The 17285-nt window shown below is 35.7% G+C and overlaps 1 protein-coding gene and 1 long non-coding RNA gene across 6 annotated transcripts in view; one reads left to right on the top strand and one right to left on the bottom strand.

Annotated features, from left to right (window-relative positions):
* GNAI1 (G protein subunit alpha i1) overlaps positions 1-17285 on the top strand; it is an 82001-nt gene that overhangs the window by 54788 nt on the left and 9928 nt on the right. For both annotated transcript variants that reach the window (XM_082691926.1, XM_082691927.1), the window contains exons 4-5: positions 8715-8872; positions 11789-11917. In XM_082691926.1, the coding sequence (XP_082548052.1) occupies positions 8715-8872; positions 11789-11917 (287 nt within the window). The remainder of the gene's footprint in view (positions 1-8714; positions 8873-11788; positions 11918-17285) is intronic.
* Positions 11950-17285, bottom strand: part of LOC309844737 — a 56100-nt gene continuing 50764 nt past the window's right edge. For 3 of the 4 annotated variants that reach the window (XR_014300858.1, XR_014300860.1, XR_014300861.1), the window contains one exon: positions 11950-16145. This is a non-coding gene — a long non-coding RNA (uncharacterized lncRNA). The remainder of the gene's footprint in view (positions 16146-17285) is intronic. The other variant, XR_014300859.1, reaches the window with a different exon arrangement.

Genomic DNA, 17285 nt, shown 5'->3' with positions numbered 1-17285 from the left:
CTTTTTTTTTATCTTTGATTGATTCCCTAATCATTGATTCATTCAGCAAATGCTTTTTGAGCTCTTAATCCTACAGTGGACTACCACCTTGAAGAAGAAATGGATATAGATTGTACTTCACGCCAGTTCAGTTATGGTGATTTAAATCGTCCATCCCAACACATAGATGGCATTCTACATTTAGATGTTATATGTGATTATTAGTTCGGTTTTGTAGCCTCCCATTTTCTGAGGAAACTGAAGGGCCAGTGCAAGCAGTATTTTGTGGAGTCTCTTTATTTCCTGTTTTTCTCTCAAGGGCTGAAGGACAGAATTGACTGGGAATAACTGCTCTGTTGCCACAGACTTCAAAAAAATATATTTATTTATTTTTTACTGGTTTTCTGATGCTTTGAAATCTACATGTGGTACTTCTTTTCTCCTCTTTGTTTCACTTAGTGGCAGTTTGAGTCACTCTTCTTAGACTCTCTGGCTGTAGCCTAGTAACTGTTTGCCTCCTACCTTCAGACTCTTCCTTCTGTTTGCTTTAGCCATTGTTACTAACTCCTTCACACAGATGTCTTCGTGCTCTCACATTGCTTTTGATGGTCTGCCCCATGTCTTTTTTTGTTTTCATTTTAATTCTTTAAAGATTTTATTTATTTATTTGAGAGAGAGAGAGAGAGAGAGAGAGCATGAGAGGGGAGAAGGTCAGAGGAAGAAAGCTCGAGGTGGAGCTGGGAGCCTGATGCAGGACTCGATCCTGGGACTCTGAGATCATGACCTGAGCCGAAGGCAGTTGCTTAACCAACTGAGCCACCCAGGCACCCCGCCCCATGTCTGCTTGTGTTGCCTTGCATCTGATTAAGCCTTAAAATACTTGGAGACTTTTGGAATTGTGCTAAGAAATAACAGAGATGCACTAAACATGGCCTAGACTTGAGGAAGGGACATGAAGCTGGATATTGAAACGTGTAAGACTTTCCTAGACAAAAAAAAAAGAAAATGCATTCCAGAAATAAGAAACAGTATAGTGAAAGGCTGAATATATTTCTGTTTCTAAAGTACCAGATCTTGGAACTGTTATCCCTGAATTGGAGGATAACTGTATATTTAATTTTGATGGGAACCACAGATGTCCTTTCAGAAAGAAAGCGACATGAATAATCTTTTCTAACAACTGTGCATCAGTGTTTACCAGAGTCTCGCCAACTTAGATATTAGCGGCACTCTAATTTTTAATATCTCGTGCCTGAAAAGTATTGTCTTCCTTTGTTTCTTTTTTAATTTTTATTTTCCTGACTGTTGGTGAGATGGGAAATCTTTGTCTTTCTCTCTTTCTTCTGTGAATTCCTCTTAGTATTTTTCTCTCAGTGCTGTTAAATTACTTGTTCTTTTTACATTCATTCTCTTTAATATATTTATGTATTTAATTTATATTTTAAAATTGTATATTTAATATATTTTTTTAGTTTTTTGAAATAGTAGTTATGCTGTTTTAAAACTTAATTTTTTTTTTGCAATCAATTCTGACTTCTCTGTTTGTAGCATAGATTTTGTTCAAGTTATAGTTATTTTCCAAATTACTCTTACTTTTCTAGAATGTTTATGGTTTTATTCTTTAGATTTATCACTTCACCCATCTGGAAATGTTATTTGTGTCTCTTGGTAGGTGGGACCTAAGTGTATTTTATAATCTGATCATCCCTTGCCTTACAGCCATTTATTAAATATTCCATTCCTCAGTGACTTGAAAATGCTGCTTTAGCATCAAATTGGATGTGTTTCTGAACTCCATTTTTCCCTTATTGATGTATTTTTTTTTCCAGATTGGTCACTTATTGATTACTTTGCCTTTATAAGTTTCTTTCATTATAATAATTTGGAAATGGGCACCTAGGTGTCTCAGTTGGCTAAGCGTCTGCCTTTGGCTCAGGTCATGATACCGGGGTTCCTGGGATTGAGTTCCGCATCGGGCTCCCTGCTTAGCAGGGTGTGTGCTTCTCCTTCTACCCCCTCCCCCTGCTTGTAATCTCTCTCACTCACTCTCTAATAATAAATTAAAAATCTTAAAAAAAAAAAACCAATATAGAAATAATAACATTCAGCTGAGAGGGTTGTGAGGCATAAGGACATAATAAACATCAAGCATTTACCACATGCCTTTGTCATAATAGATGCTCTTTAAATGTTTGTTGCTACTGTTGTTGCCATTTGTAATTATTATGCAACTGTCATTCTTGGCAGAATCAGTTTATTTTAGTTCCTGTTGTCTCATAGGGTTAATTGGTATTTGGCAGGTAAGAGCACTTATCCCATTGTTCTTTTACCAAAGTGTGAAGGTGATTATGCATTTCTCTTCCAGGTGAACTAGAGAATCAACTTAATGCCCCACCTCCCTGATGTAGCAAAACAAAAAAGTCTGTTGGTATCTTGATTGGGATTACACTTTAGTGTGTAGGTTAATTTGATGAGAATTAACTAAAAAGATGTAAAATTTTCAGAGATGGTGACTAATTTGCTGTGGAATACTTCATATTTGGAAGTTTTCAGATTTGCAAAGCAGATTACACATTAGTTACTTAAAATCAGAGGAAACAAAATTGTTTTCTGGGATGGCATAGAGTGATCAGATTTCATGCTGATTATCCTCTCAAAACTCTCAGAATGAGTGTCTGTGGATGATAAATTATTGTTTCTAATAATGTGAAGTTAGGGAGGCATTAGGGAGGGGCCTGTTAGCATTTCTTGGGCGCTGCACCATTTAAAAGAGCGCTACTCTAAGTGTGGTTCATGAATCCGTGTCCACAAGCATGTACATGAGATGAATTCTGAAATTAAGGGTAAGCACTTCAATTTATAGTAATTGGCAGAGTAATTTATATGCTAACTTTGATAGTTTAAAAAATGGATTTATATTTTATGTGGCATAAATTTTATTTTTCTAATACTAATAGTTCTGAAATAGTTGGGAAATAAAACACAGGACTGGTCCTTTGTCACATATAGTTTAAGAAGAACTTACTTGAAATAATTCAAGTACTTACTTGAAATAAAATATCTTAATATTTAAGATATAAGGAGCAGAAAACCTTGCTTGAATTGACTGAAATTTTGAGCACCCTTTTCCCCCAGGCTTCAGCATGCTGCCACATAATGGCTGCTTTTCTGTTTCTCTAATTTTGTAGTTTATTTCATTAGTTAGTTTCTGTCTCTCTGCCTGCATTGCCAGATTGCCTTTGAGAAAAGTTGTGTCAATTTACTGTCTTGTCCCATTTACTAGAGTGCCTTTTCTTAGCCCCCTAAACCAACATTTAGAAGTCTTATCGTCAAAAAATATTGGCTAATTTATTAGTAAATCTTATTTCAATTTAATTTGCATTTTCAATTTTTAGTAAATTGCACAATTTTCTGTCTCTTTATTAATTGTATTTTTCTATCTTTGCGTCAGTGACCTATTTTATGCCTTACTCATTTACCTCTTGGAGTCTTCTTGTTTTGATGATCTGTGTATGTGTTGTTTATGTGTTACATGTTTATATGTTGTTTGTGTGTACATAATGTGTTAATCCTTTGTCCACTAATAGAAATTTTCTCTCACGTTTTGCTTACTGCCTTTAATCTTAATGGTGTTTGGTTTTTAAATGTTGTTCTGTTTAATTTGTTCTTGTGTTTAAATCTAGAAAATCTCAAAGATTTACTAAATATTCATTTTAAATGTTTTTAGGGAGTCAGTTTTAACATTACTCTTGTATTTATCCTGTAATCACTCCAAAACGTTTTATGCATAGGGTTGAGAACTACATTATTTCTTTATTTGTCTTCAGATGGCTATTTAGTTAGTAGAGTTTTTTTGTTTGTTTTTGTTTTGTTTTTTTATAATCATACCCTTTCCTACTAATTTACCTTGCCACCTATATCATATAATAAGTTCAGATTTGGGATTTTTTCCTCCCTATTGATCTGCTTTAATACCAGAGTGTTCTTCTATATACTTATCCTAGTTTATTTCTCCTTGTTATTTTTCCAGATAGATTTTTTAATTAGTTTTTTGTTCTGGCTTATGTTTGAGAACTAAGAGGTTGTTACAGGATTATAGTATCTTTCATTCTAAGGAATATTGATTTATGTATGGGGCAAAGTAAAATTAACCTTCATTTGAAATACAATATGTGCCTCTCCAGCACTGTATTTTTCTATTTCCCTCAATTCATATATTAGGTAGCACATGTTTTTATATCTCTTTTGATAGCAGGTTCTATTGTCCATCCAAGAAACACTAAAACATTATTTATTTTATTAACTTGAAAATAAAAAGTAGACATATTTATGATTCATAAATATAAAAAAAAGTATAAAAGTTATATTTGTCTAACATTTATTGTAATCTCCTTTCTTGATATAAAGAAGCTCATGCTCACTGCAATTTAGTAAAATTTTGCTCTCTGCAATTTAGTTAAAATTAACTGAGATTATTTTATTTTTAGGCTCCCCCACCCTGTTAAGTAGTGCTATGGGAAAAAAGAAGAATGACTTCCTATTTCCTTGCTTCAGTCATTTTAACTTTGATTACATTTGTGTTTCTAGGTGGGGAAATGTTTTACATTTGTTTATTTCTTAAAGCAGTTCTTTTTTTTTTTTTTTTTAAGTTCTTTATTTGAGAGAGAGAGCAAGCATGTGTGCCAGTGAGAGTTGGGGGAGGGGCAGAAGGAGAGGGAGAGAGAGAATCTCAAGTAGACTCCCTGCTGAGTGTGGAGACTCGTGGGGGTCTTGATCTTACCACCCTGAGATCATGACCTGAGCTGAAACCAAGCATTGGCCATTTAAACAATTGAGCCACCCAGGTGGCCCCAGTGCAATTCTTGAAATGTCTGGGATTGGCACCATGAGCCGTGGGGGTGGTGTGTTGACTCCACTACTCTCAGATTTTCCTTAAAGGTATACTAACTTTGATAAAAGTGGTATAGTTGTGTTAAATTTTGGGGGTGATTATATCCTATAGACATGTGGTAGATTAAATATGAGTAGTTCTCATATGTGGTATTCAGTATTGTTGACTAATGTTATTAAAAAATAGAGCTAAGTCACTGGAACTAAAGATTCCTATACATGTATTAATCAGGACATCAATATATCATCCTTGTGGCCAGAAATTTAGAATTGTCACTATTTTTAAGACTCCTTTATCGTATTAGTTAGTCTGTATTTTAAGAGGGCTTTCTCATGTTTTCTGTTTAAACTCCGAATTTCATTCATGAATTCTCTCTGCTGTATTACCATAAATAATTATCTAGTCTTTGTTTAAAAATTTCAGTCTCTCACTCCCCCTCACCCCATCCCCCGTTTTCTTTGGATGGCTTTGTTAAAAAGTGCTCTTAAAAAATTGAAATCTGATATCCTTTGATGCCTTAAGAATTCATAGAAGCTTTATGCCTACTAATGAAGTCTCTTATCTTTAATGATCCTTACTTAATACGTCAGAAGACAGCTGTCACAGTCCCTCCGTCTTCCCTTCTCCAGCCCAGAAGGACTCTTCCTAATTCTCATAAAGTGGGTGTCAGCTTTGAATAAAATATGCTGTCTCTAAATACAGCATGCCAAGTGTTCCTGACCATCAGTGGGAAAAGAGGCCCTATGACGTGTCTCCTGACACACAAGCATTTCATAACTCCTTTCTGAGTTCCCAGAGCACACAGTTATGTGACTTGGAGCGTACATTCTCCCCACCATCTGATTTTCTTTTCATTCTTATTAGCTTGAAAACATATTAATGTGGCACACCCATGGATTTTTCCTTGCTACTCAGAAATTGCCTGGCAAACAACTTTTCTTTCAACAACAGAGAAGACTACCCATCTACCTATACTGCTTTACTAACCTGTATCCCTTCTGATTAAGCTTCAGTCTTTTCTTTAGTAATCAGAATCTTTTTTCTATCCTCTATCAGGTTGTTTTGGTACCCTCATCTTTTGCTTTCTAAATGTTCTTAAGTAACATTATTTTACATAAATTTTGAAAAGACCTAATCCCATGGCCAGGTGGGATCATTGCTACTGTACAATGTTAACAGTTATCTTGCCTTGGGCTATGGCTGCTTATTAGTTGCTTGCTGGTAGGTGTGATTGGGTGACCAATTACCTGTGAAACTTGTTAAATCTTTTATTTTTTTTTAAGATTTTATTTATTTATGTATTTGACAGAGATCACAAGTAGGCAGAGAGGCAGGCAGAGAGAGAGGAGGGAGCAGGCTTCTCGCTGAGCAGAGCACCTCATGTGGGGCTCAATCCCAGGACCCTGAGATCCTGACCTGAGCCGAAGGCAGAGGCTTTAACTCAACTGAGCCACCCAGGCGCCCCACCTGTGAAACTTTTTAAAGAATTTGCCCAACTTCTCTGTGCCCCAGGGTCTTTTTATACCAAACACAAATTTAGGTAGAATAATTACTAAGGTAACTTGATGCTTAAGTTTATTACCGTAAAGCTCATCCACAGACGTCTGATAATGTCCTCCTAATGACATGGAAGTGAATATTCTAACTAGTTTTTCGAGGAAGAGAGAGTATTTTACATTTTGGGAAGAAGTTAAATTTTTGAATGCAACTGAGATAGTATGTAAATATACTTCCAAAGTTTCTCAGGTCTTTTCTTCAGGCTTCTTCCTAGAAGGATTGAAGAGAATGTGATCTTATGGCCCATACTAGAAGGCATTAGTGTTTTCTATCAAGAAATTGTATTGAGGGATGCCTGGGTGGCTCAGTTGGTTGAGCATCTGCCTTCGGCTCGGGTCACGATCCCGGCGTCCTGGGATCGAGTCCCACATCGGGCTCCTTTCTCAGCAGGGAGCCTGCTTCTCCCTCTGCCTCTGCCTGCCATTCTGTCTGCCTGTGCTTGCTCTCCCCCCGCCCCTCTGATAAATAAATAAAAAATCTTTAAAAAAAAAAAAAGAAATTGTATTGAAATTGAATAAATATATCATAAGGCAAGCTGATTAAAATTACTAAGTGAAAAGTACTTCTCTGAAATGGATAGAGAAAATAATGTTTGATGTTATTTAGTTAATGACCAAATTTAGAAATTTCTCATATAAGGTAATTATTTGAAAAAGTAAATAGTTGTTTACTGTGGTTAGGTAAGTGGAGCTAAAGTGACTTGAAACTATATTATGTTGGTTTTTTTTTTTAATTAAGGCTGTTGTACATGTGTTACTTGCTTGCATGCATTTCTCTTGTGATTTACTAAAAAGGGAAACATATGCTTGAATAATATGTTCCCATACTGAGTTACTTAATTATTTTTCACTATGGGTTCTATCTGGGAAAAAAAAAAACTTTCACAGATTGGCAGCAGAATGAATTCATACTATCAGCTAGTACTCTTTGCTCTCCTGTGTCACCAAAAATTTCTCTACTATATGCCTTGTCATTATGTGTGTCATCACTTTATAAACATTTACCATAGTACTTTGGGAAAACGCCCCTTGAGAAAAATGAGGGATTGTCCACCCAATTAACATAAATTATAAGTCTTAGGGTACAGGGAACCTCTGTGAAGTTAGCAACTTCACATCTCCCCTATTTTTGGATTAACTATGTTTTTACCTGAAAACTGGAGTTGTGTTATCCAGCACTGTAGTTTTATAGACTATTGAAAATGTATCTCTAAATAAATAAATAAATAAATAAATAAATAAAAAATGTATCTAAGCAGAATTGGGATGTGCTATCTGTATAAAAGAAATGCCAGATTTTGAAGATGAAATATAAATAAAAATATGAATTATCTCAATAATTTTATCTTGATTACATTTTGAAACATTTATGTATAGGTTGAAGTATCTTGTTACATTCTACCTTCTTAAAAAAAATACATGGTTAGTAGAAAATTTAGAATTGCATCAGTGTCTCATGTTATATTTCCTTTGACAGCCCTAACCTAATGTGCTTGATTACTTATGGATCAGAATGATTTAAGTATTTGTAGTCTCAAAACTTAAGGAAAATTTAATTAACTTGATATGCAGCAGTCCTTCATTTAAAATATTTTGCATGCTGTCTTCAACATGTGTTGTATTTCTGCTTCATACCTGTGTTTTTTGTTTCCTGTGCCTGCATTAACAAACACCTGTTCCCACCTCCTGGCCCACTGATTTTAATGTACACACACTTTAGGGTCTCTAGAAAATTTCAGATCATTCTGTGAAACTTTTTCTTACTCCACGTTGGTTTTTCCCCTCTGAATTTCTTTTGCTTCTGTAGAAACTATCGGAAAGCCAACATTTAATGAGATTCTATTTTAAAATAATCTCTAATGGTATTAGTGTGCTTCTGAGAAACATTTTGGGTGGGAGGGGTAGGGCATACACTATTCTTCTGTGTCCAAAACTGATCACTGTCGGTGCACCACAAACTGCATGACAGTGCAGAGTTGGCTCACGTGTCCCCTCATGAACTGTAGGTGTAGGTGTAGGTCATTCTTCCAGTTTCCTAGTGCCTTGACAGCTATTACTAATGTTACGAAACATAGACACGTGATTTAAGATTATGCACTTTAAGTTAAGCCAATTTTTTTTAAGTGGTGCTTCAGAGAAACAAAAGTCATGACCCCAATGAGAAATGAAGGAAATTTCAGCCTTGTGTCTTTTGGTAAATCTGTAATGCCTTCCTTTGTACTTTTCATCTATAATGTCTGCCCTTTCTACTTTGAAAAAAAAAAAAAAAATGGTCTTTGAATGTTCAGGATGATGCCCGCCAACTCTTTGTGCTTGCTGGAGCTGCTGAAGAAGGCTTTATGACTGCAGAACTTGCTGGAGTTATAAAGAGATTGTGGAAAGATAGTGGTGTACAAGCCTGTTTCAACAGATCCCGAGAGTACCAGCTTAATGATTCTGCAGCATAGTAAGTAATCATAACTTCAGAACTAAACTATCATGAATAATTACTTGCAAGTCAAATATACCTCCCAGTCAGTGTTATTGCAGAATTGGCTGACACGTTCTTGTAAAACTCAGGATATTCTGGATGATGGTATTTGAAGACTTTCATGTTTTTTGTGTTTGTAGATAGCATTGCTGCTACTTCCTTTGTGTCCAGAAGTGTCTCAAGAGACTCAAAGCTTATGTAACTCTCATTGAAACATGCAGAATGGACTATTTGCGGAGTGTTTCCAAGAAATTGGAACTTTGCAAAGTTCACTGAAAATTTGGGTATATCTCTAGTTTGCCTGGGACTAGCCCAAGGGGAGGGTATGTGGTGTGGTTCTTTTCATTATGCTAATAGTGCCTGAGAAGAATTGTTTGTCCAGTGACAGGCACCTTGCATGAGAGGTACCCCTTTTGAAGGTGTGTGTGTTGACCCCAAGATGTTTTCTCATGGAGTAAAGTACTCTAAGCTTGAAAGTTGTCAGTTGTATGTGCCCTGTTGTATCAGACCTTGTTTACAGATAGCTAAGTATAGTATTTTGTAAGAAGAATCTGCCCTGATTTTCTAGGTGGTGGCTACAGAAAGCTCATAAATCAAGTTGTGATAAAACCTGGTCAGGGAGCTTTCTGCTTGGTAATCTAGCTACAGTTAAAAAAAAAAATCATGTATTTGTTCCCATAATGTAGCATACATACTCAAAAATGTTGGATAGGAGTAGCATTAATTAGTTTTAAAACGTGTGCTGTGCACTCATTTTACTTTGCATGTTACTCCTTTCCTTGACCAAGCCATTGGTGTTCAGGAACGTTGAGGGTAAGATAGAAGATGGTGATTAGTAATGCGGTCTGCTAAATGCACGCACTTGAGCACAGTGAACAGACAGACAGATGGGGGCGGTTCTTGCTGGTGATCACGCGGCTGCAGGTCACTGGGTACACAGCAAGAGTGCTCGGCACGTGTTCCGTGAGTGATTCCGTGTGAAGGAGTAAGTAATACGCCTTAGTGTGTAACCCATACCAATATTTATTTTGCTGTTTCCTAATCTGTATGTTTAGTGCTTTACAGCGTGTAAACCACATACATTATTTCGTAGGTATTTTATACATGTGGATGTAACGTGTTACCCAGCACGTAGCTCCCCTCTCCAACTGGTATCATCGTTTCTTGAGTCTGTATATCCCATGACTCACAGACTATGTCTTTGTCTTCCTGTTTTATATACTAATAATACAAAATAATTCTTTTAGAGCACTCACATTTGTACATTTTGAGGTAACGTGATTTGTATTTGTATTGAAAGGATTGTTTTCTATCTCTGACACTACACTGTAAATTCAGTCAGGTCTGTTCTCACCCTCTGTTCTTTCTCTTTTGCCTGGCACATAGTTGCCATTCGCTGTGCCCTTGTTTAATGATGAAGGAATGAATACACTATACAGAGGCTAGAAGAGAAATTAGAAGAAAATTATTTACAGCAAGAACACAGCTCTTAGACCACATTATTTGCTTTGGCACCACCAGCACCTGCAGAAAGATCTAAATGGGAATCACTGTTAGTTGAGAAGGTTGCTCGAGCTGAGCCCAGCAAGGGGAGCTTTTTCAGTAAATAAGGGGTGCTTCTGAGGAATAATCGACTGACATCAATTTCCCCATGTGGTCGACTTCCTGGACCACGCAGGCTAATGACCAAGACTTGTTTCCTGTGCTCACATGTGTGGGTGTACACTGAGATAAATAAGTCATGTGGGCTCCCCAGTATTTCATCAGTAATAGTTCTGACCTTAAGACAGCAATAATGGAGCATTTTTCAAGAATGAAGGAAGTCATAATATGTTTTTCCATAGTGGTCACAGTGCATTTTGATTTCTGAGTTTTTGGACTAGAGGTGGGGGGATGCTGCCAAGTTGCAATTTAGGACTATCTAGCCACCTATTTGCTTTAAATTCATGATCATTTAAAACAATTGGGAATTTTTCATGATGACTGTCTTTCTTAATTATCTTGCTGAAATACAACGTGTATTGTTTTGAGAGACTATTAGAACTGTAGCAATTTTAAGCAAAGAAATGCATCTGAGTAATCAGAGCACATTTTAAAGAAGAGTAACACACTGCTTCAGAGGGACAATTAGTAAAATATTGCCATGACCTGTTTAGTTGTTTATTAAATTAGATTTTCTTACGATAATGTATAACATTATATATGTGTAATTAAAAACACCCACTAAAGTACTGGGGGATTATCACCAGTGCAACAGTAAGATAGTATTATTTCTCAGTTCAATAAATACAATATGTGTAACTCAAGCTATCTTCTACGAATCCTAGTATCATTATCACATACTTAGATGTAACTTTCTAAAACACTTTTGATTCCTAATTCAGTGTTTGGATAGCTTTTCAGCTCCATCTCTATGAATCAAATATTTATTGAGCTCCTTTTGTTTGCAAGGCCTGTTCTAAATGGCTAAGGAAGAGATTCAGAGGATAATAGCAATTAAAGCTGTAGTCGTTGGTGCCTCACTGTAATAGACATAGATGTATTTCTAACTTGTCTTTGACCACTCCACTCTGGTATCAGAAAACACTGTAGGGATGCCTCCCCACGTTGTTTCCAACAAGGACAATTACTAATTCATGTCCTGGGAAAGCAAAGTACACAATACCTAGAAAATGTTAAAAGAGCTTTATGGCTGGAGAAGTATAAAAATTTTCATTTCAATGGGAATTGCATAACATATAAACAAATTGGTTATATTATATCATTACACAGAAATGTAAAAATGTCTAATAATTTAGAATCCTGTATGAATCAAAATGTTTTACTCCTTGGTATAGATTATCTTTAATGGCTGTATTAACTATTAGCATATTGTTTTGTTTATTTCCTCAGCTATTTGAATGACTTGGACAGAATAGCACAACCAAATTATATCCCAACTCAGCAGGATGTTCTCAGAACCAGAGTGAAAACGACAGGAATTGTTGAAACCCATTTTACTTTCAAAGATCTTCATTTTAAGTGAGTAGCTTCAAAGCATATCATTTAACAAATATAGGTATCAAACACTTTGTTTAGTAAAGAAATGTGGTAGAATTAATAAGTTTTTAAAAACAGAGCTAGAAATTACAAAACATTCTTCTTAGGTGACTGGACAAAATATTTTGAGTGAAAGGGGACAAGAAACATTCTTAGGAGGAATATTTATATATTTAAGAAAAAATGGCCATGCAGATCTCTTGTCTATATTTTTCAGAGTGATTTAAATAAAATAGTTGGCCTTTTATTTCTAAATGGAAAATAATTGTTCTCCTATTGTATATTTGGAGAAAATATTGTTATATATTCTTAGGTTAAAAAAAGAATTTTATTGATTATCTGCTTATTTATGGAAATATTAAAAATCAAGAGTACCTTAAAATTTTTCATGAAAATTTTTATTCATGCAAACATGTTTGCACTTTTTCATGATGAAAAATGCCATTTAATTTGGAGTGTGTACCAAATATTGAATTACTGAGGTTTGAGCAGAGAAGCACTGAATTGTAACTTTTTGAAACGCAAGGGATCTTGGAGCTCGTTTTGTCCAATACACTCATTTTGGAATGAACTAGACTCAGGGAAGTTCAGTGAAGCACTAATGTACAGATCTATGTTACTCTTTTTTTAAAGTATGAAAAAAATCTGTTGGAATTTGCTTCAGTTTAATGCTTTGAAACAGTTATAATAAAGCAGAGCTTCTGAAAGCATTAAAAGATTTCTAGTCGAAGATTAAAAATATTCGTAAAGAAGCTCACTGTTAATAAGTTGTGGAAGTACAGTTACATATATGCAACTGTACTTAGGATTCCTTCTATGAGTATTTACTTCAGAGAGAGCAAGCACACGCACGTGAGCATGGGTGCGAATGACGGGGTGGGAGAGGGAGAGAGAAAATAGTAGTAGGGCTTGATCTCACAACCCTGAAATAATAACCTGATCTGAAATCAAGACTGAGCCACCCAGGCACCCCCTTTCCATAAGTATCTTAGGTACATTTGTTACTATCATTTGTCACTAATTTATCCCATATTCACTGGTTCATGTAATTGAATTTTCCAGAAAACTGAAATTGAATTTTAATTTTCTATGGCAGCTTCTCTCCAAAAAAACCCCAAACATTGTGCTGCTTTTTAAAAAACAGAATTATAGATTATAACTACTTTATCTGACCATGTAATTTTGTACTTTAATACATGATCAAGTTTTTCATCTGCTTTAAATCTTTAAATTCTTCCCTGCTTCACTAGTTTTTAAGCTGTCAGTGGACATTTTTTGGCTGCTAGCAATAGCTCTTACCAAAATCATTTACTGTCTTTTAATCTGTTTACTGTTTCTAGGATATTAGATGACCAAAGCTGGGAATAGTAAAACATTAATATTTAAATAGTCTGGTATTTAGATGGCATTGATCTGGGAACTATTGTCATATTTATCTTAAAGTTACAAAATAATTTTAAGGAAACTCACAGTCAAAATGAGCCTTCAGAGTTTTCTCGTTTTTTTTTTTTTTTTTTTTACTTTGATTGATATGTACATATATTTTTCCTTTTTGCTTTATTTTAAATGCCTTATTTTAAAAAAGCAAATGTTGATTGTTCAAGCAATGACTGTGCTCTAACAAATGTAGTCTGAGGAGAAAATGCATGGAGTTGGGGGTTAACAAGAGCAACTTTTTGAGTCAGGTTACCCTAGTAGGTAAAGTGGACATTTGGTTAAGGTTCTTGGCACAGAGCATTGCCATCTTGCCCGTTGTCAGAGGTGTAAACACAAATGAGGTTATTGCCTAAATGGGAAATGAAGAGCTCTGTCGATGAGGATATGTGCAGTCATTCAGCACTTTAGGCAGTCTGTATAAAATTCACTTTCAGTCTTGGTTCGATTCACCTTAAACATTCACCTGCCAGACCATACTCTTCCCTTCCAGCCTCGGTTTCTCAGAGTTGTCATTTCGTCATTACAGAAGGGCTGGGATTCAGTAAAGCCAGCTCGCAGCATGCTGCTCCCCAGAAGTCCATTCATCTCTAGTCTCCTTGGGTGAGGTAGAATTTCACAGGACGTGTTTAGGTACTGTTTTCACTTGCTGCCTTGAACATAGGTTTGTCAGGAACTTGAGATAAACTTTATCTTATTTTGGATTTGAATTCTGTTAAATTACTATCATTGCTAACATATGGTTCTAACTTGGCTTTTTGTATGTTAAATGAGCCTCAGAAGAATGAGGGCAGAAATCTACTTAGAATAAGTCTACTGGGAACTCTTGAGTGTGTCTTAGTATTATAATTCATTGTTTTATTTTAACAGTTTCACTTAGTTTTGGTATGATTGGAATTAAATTCAAAATGAGGCAATCAAGCATTATAATTTAAGAATCTATATTATCACTTTTGTGACTAGGCATTTGTAGAAAGTGTCTACATGGATTATTTTGCTTTAAGAAATCAATAGTTTTACTCTAATAATTTTGCCAAATACAAAATTGGAATACCCCTTCTATTATAAAATTATAAGACAAATGTGTCTTCCTTTTTTATAGTACTATAAATGTGAAATGGGTTTTGGAGTATGTTATAAGGCTGATAGACTTATATGGTCAGCTAGCTTTGTACCAGTCAGTCTGGGTCCCAGAATTGTTAGGTCACAGTCTGAAGAAAGTCATAACATTTCAGAATGTTCAGTATTCCCCTGCACCTTTTCCTTCTCCCCCTAAAAATAAAACCTAAGGAAACTCAAATTCATTCCACTATTTGATGCTAGAAAAAAGTCTAATCTCTTCATGTGAAGCAGAATGTATTATAATTTTCTTCAGTTTTTGGTTAAAAAAATAGTTCAGAATTTAAAGATAATTCTAACGTATGTGTGAAAAAGAAATAATGCCTTAGGCACAATCATTTGTAACATCAGATTTTAGTCATTTTTGCTCCTTGGCTAAGGAATTACACCAGTGATTCAAAAGTATGGTTCCCAGATCTGCAGCATCAACTTTATCCCTCGGGTGATTCTGTTTTATACTAGCGTTTGAGAAGTACTGGTTTAGATGAAAGGTTCTTTGTTTCTAAATTAGAGATTTTTTTGTGTGTAGTTAAATTACTTGATTTCATCAAGTTAAAGCTCTCTTACCTTTAACATTTCCACAGCATAGCTGGAAGACCTAGATCTTGAATTTTGTAAAGCTCGTCTGTTATTGCTTGAAGGTATTTTAAAATATTCTGTAGATAGAGTTCATTCATTCATTCAACAAATATTGATGAAGTACGACAAAGTCTTTGTCTCTACATTGTTGGGAAGCAGGGGCAGGGGGAGATGAAATAAATATAATTATCAGGAGGTAATTGCTATCGTGAAAAATACAGCAGCCCTAGGAAATGAATATATCCCCTTCCACCTTGCTTTAACAAATTTCTATAAGGTAGATGGCATAAAACAACAAATTTATTTTTTCGTAGTTCTGGAGCCTAGAACTTTGAAAACAACATGTCAGCAGGACTGTCCTTTTCTGAAGGCTCTAGGGAAGAATCCTCTTGCTTCTTCCTGCTTCTGGTTGTGGTCAGAAATCCTTGGTGTTCTTGTGTCACATGGCCTTCTCTGGTTCCTCTTGGCTTAATGGCTCCTTTGTCAGTTTCTCTCTCATTCCTCTTATATTTTACTATAGCAACAAGGAGAGAAGCAAAACCATACCCTGCACACTTTGCTTGGAAATTTCCTCAACTAATATTCTAGTTCATCCCCTAACACCCAGCACTAGAGCACAGTCTAGCGAAGATTTTGGGACTTTGCAAATGATTACCTTTTCTCCTTTTGAGTTCCTTTTGAGAACTCATCAAAAACATCTTTAATATTCAAATACCTCCCAACATTATGTTCATGATGATAAAATATCCCCTAAGATAAGAATATCTCCAAAATTATTACCTTCTATGTCTGTGTTTCTAACCGACCATCTTATCAGAGCAATCTGGGCTTTTTCTGTTGAGTAAGTCAAGATTCTTCTAGCCTCTCCCTCTTACTCAATTCTACAGTCACTTCATGTCCCTTCCAAGGAATTGACTTCTAGGACCATGGGGGCTGGCAGGTGCAGGCTTGGACAGGAACTGATGCTGCAGTCTTGAGGTAGAATTTCTTTTCCTTCTGTGAGACCTGTTTTTGTTCTTAAGGCCTTTCAGCTGTTTGGATGAAGTCTGCCCACATCAGCCGGGATAGCTCTTCTTTACTGAAAGACCACCAATTAGAGATGTTAACTACGGTGATAAAATACCCTCACAGCAGCACTTACGTCAGTGTTTGACTAGCTTCATGGCCAAATTGACACATAAAACTCACCACCACAGAAGGAAATTGTGGGATGGGATGGGTTTGGTTTGGTTATTATTTTACATTGAGTAATCGGGATATATGTGCCATTTGATCAGAGGAGTTATTGAATAGTCTTTTCGGTAAGCTTATTTTCAACTCGTGTTCTTGGCAGCTTAACAAATGGGTAATCATTTTAAGTTCTTTTATTTTGTTCTTATTTGATCTTTATTACCAGCTCTCTTTTTTGTGTCCCACCCATATTAATTCATTGTGTGGTAGAATCATTTTGTGATGTAGCACACTTAACAATTCGCTAACTAACCCAATAGAATGAAGGACACTTAACAATATTAGTTGATGCACTCAGATTTGGTTTATAGGCCAGCGCTACTCTGCAGGGAAATTCTTTTTGCCTGAGAATTAAATAGGGACTGTTTTAATTAGTGCACCATCGAGATAAATGGACCCTTTTAGAATGTACCAGTTTGCATCGTGTTTCCATTATATAAGTGGTTATTTCTAGGTTGCATAACAATATGTGAATTTCAACTTTTGCTTAACTTAATATACTCTTATAAGGAAAAGATCATTGTCTATATACAGTTTGTGTTACTACCCTGCACTAAGCTATAATGGTCTACTATGGTATATTGTAGAACTACTTTGTTTTTTACTCTAAATTTTAAGACTGTTAGTAGTCTTAACCCACTGATCCATCCCATCTCTTATTTTTGTTTCTATACCATGGTTTTACTTGTTAATTTAGGCAACCTTTTCCCCCCCTGTTGCTCAGCTTTTTCTTATGGAACAAGGTTTCTTCTCCATGTCAGAGTCCTACTTGTTGCCTCTGAGAGAGAGGAAGCATTCTGTAGTGGGAAGAGGGGACTGTGTCCTCTGCCTCTAATGTTCTGTGACTTTGTCAAATTGAATATGCCCTATTATCTCCGCATTGCCGGCTGCTTCCTATGACTTCTCAATGTTTACTCATAGTGCAGTCCACTCATTCGTTTCTGCTTTAATGTTCCGATCTAAGTGTTCTCATATGTTAATGAATGTG

The sequence above is a fragment of the Mustela nivalis genome (genome assembly GCF_964662115.1).
Source record: "Mustela nivalis genome assembly, chromosome: 12".
NCBI classification, from domain to species: Eukaryota; Metazoa; Chordata; class Mammalia; order Carnivora; family Mustelidae; genus Mustela; species Mustela nivalis.
The sequence above is the reverse complement of the archived record's forward strand: the minus strand, read 5'-3'. Positions and strand labels throughout refer to the sequence as shown.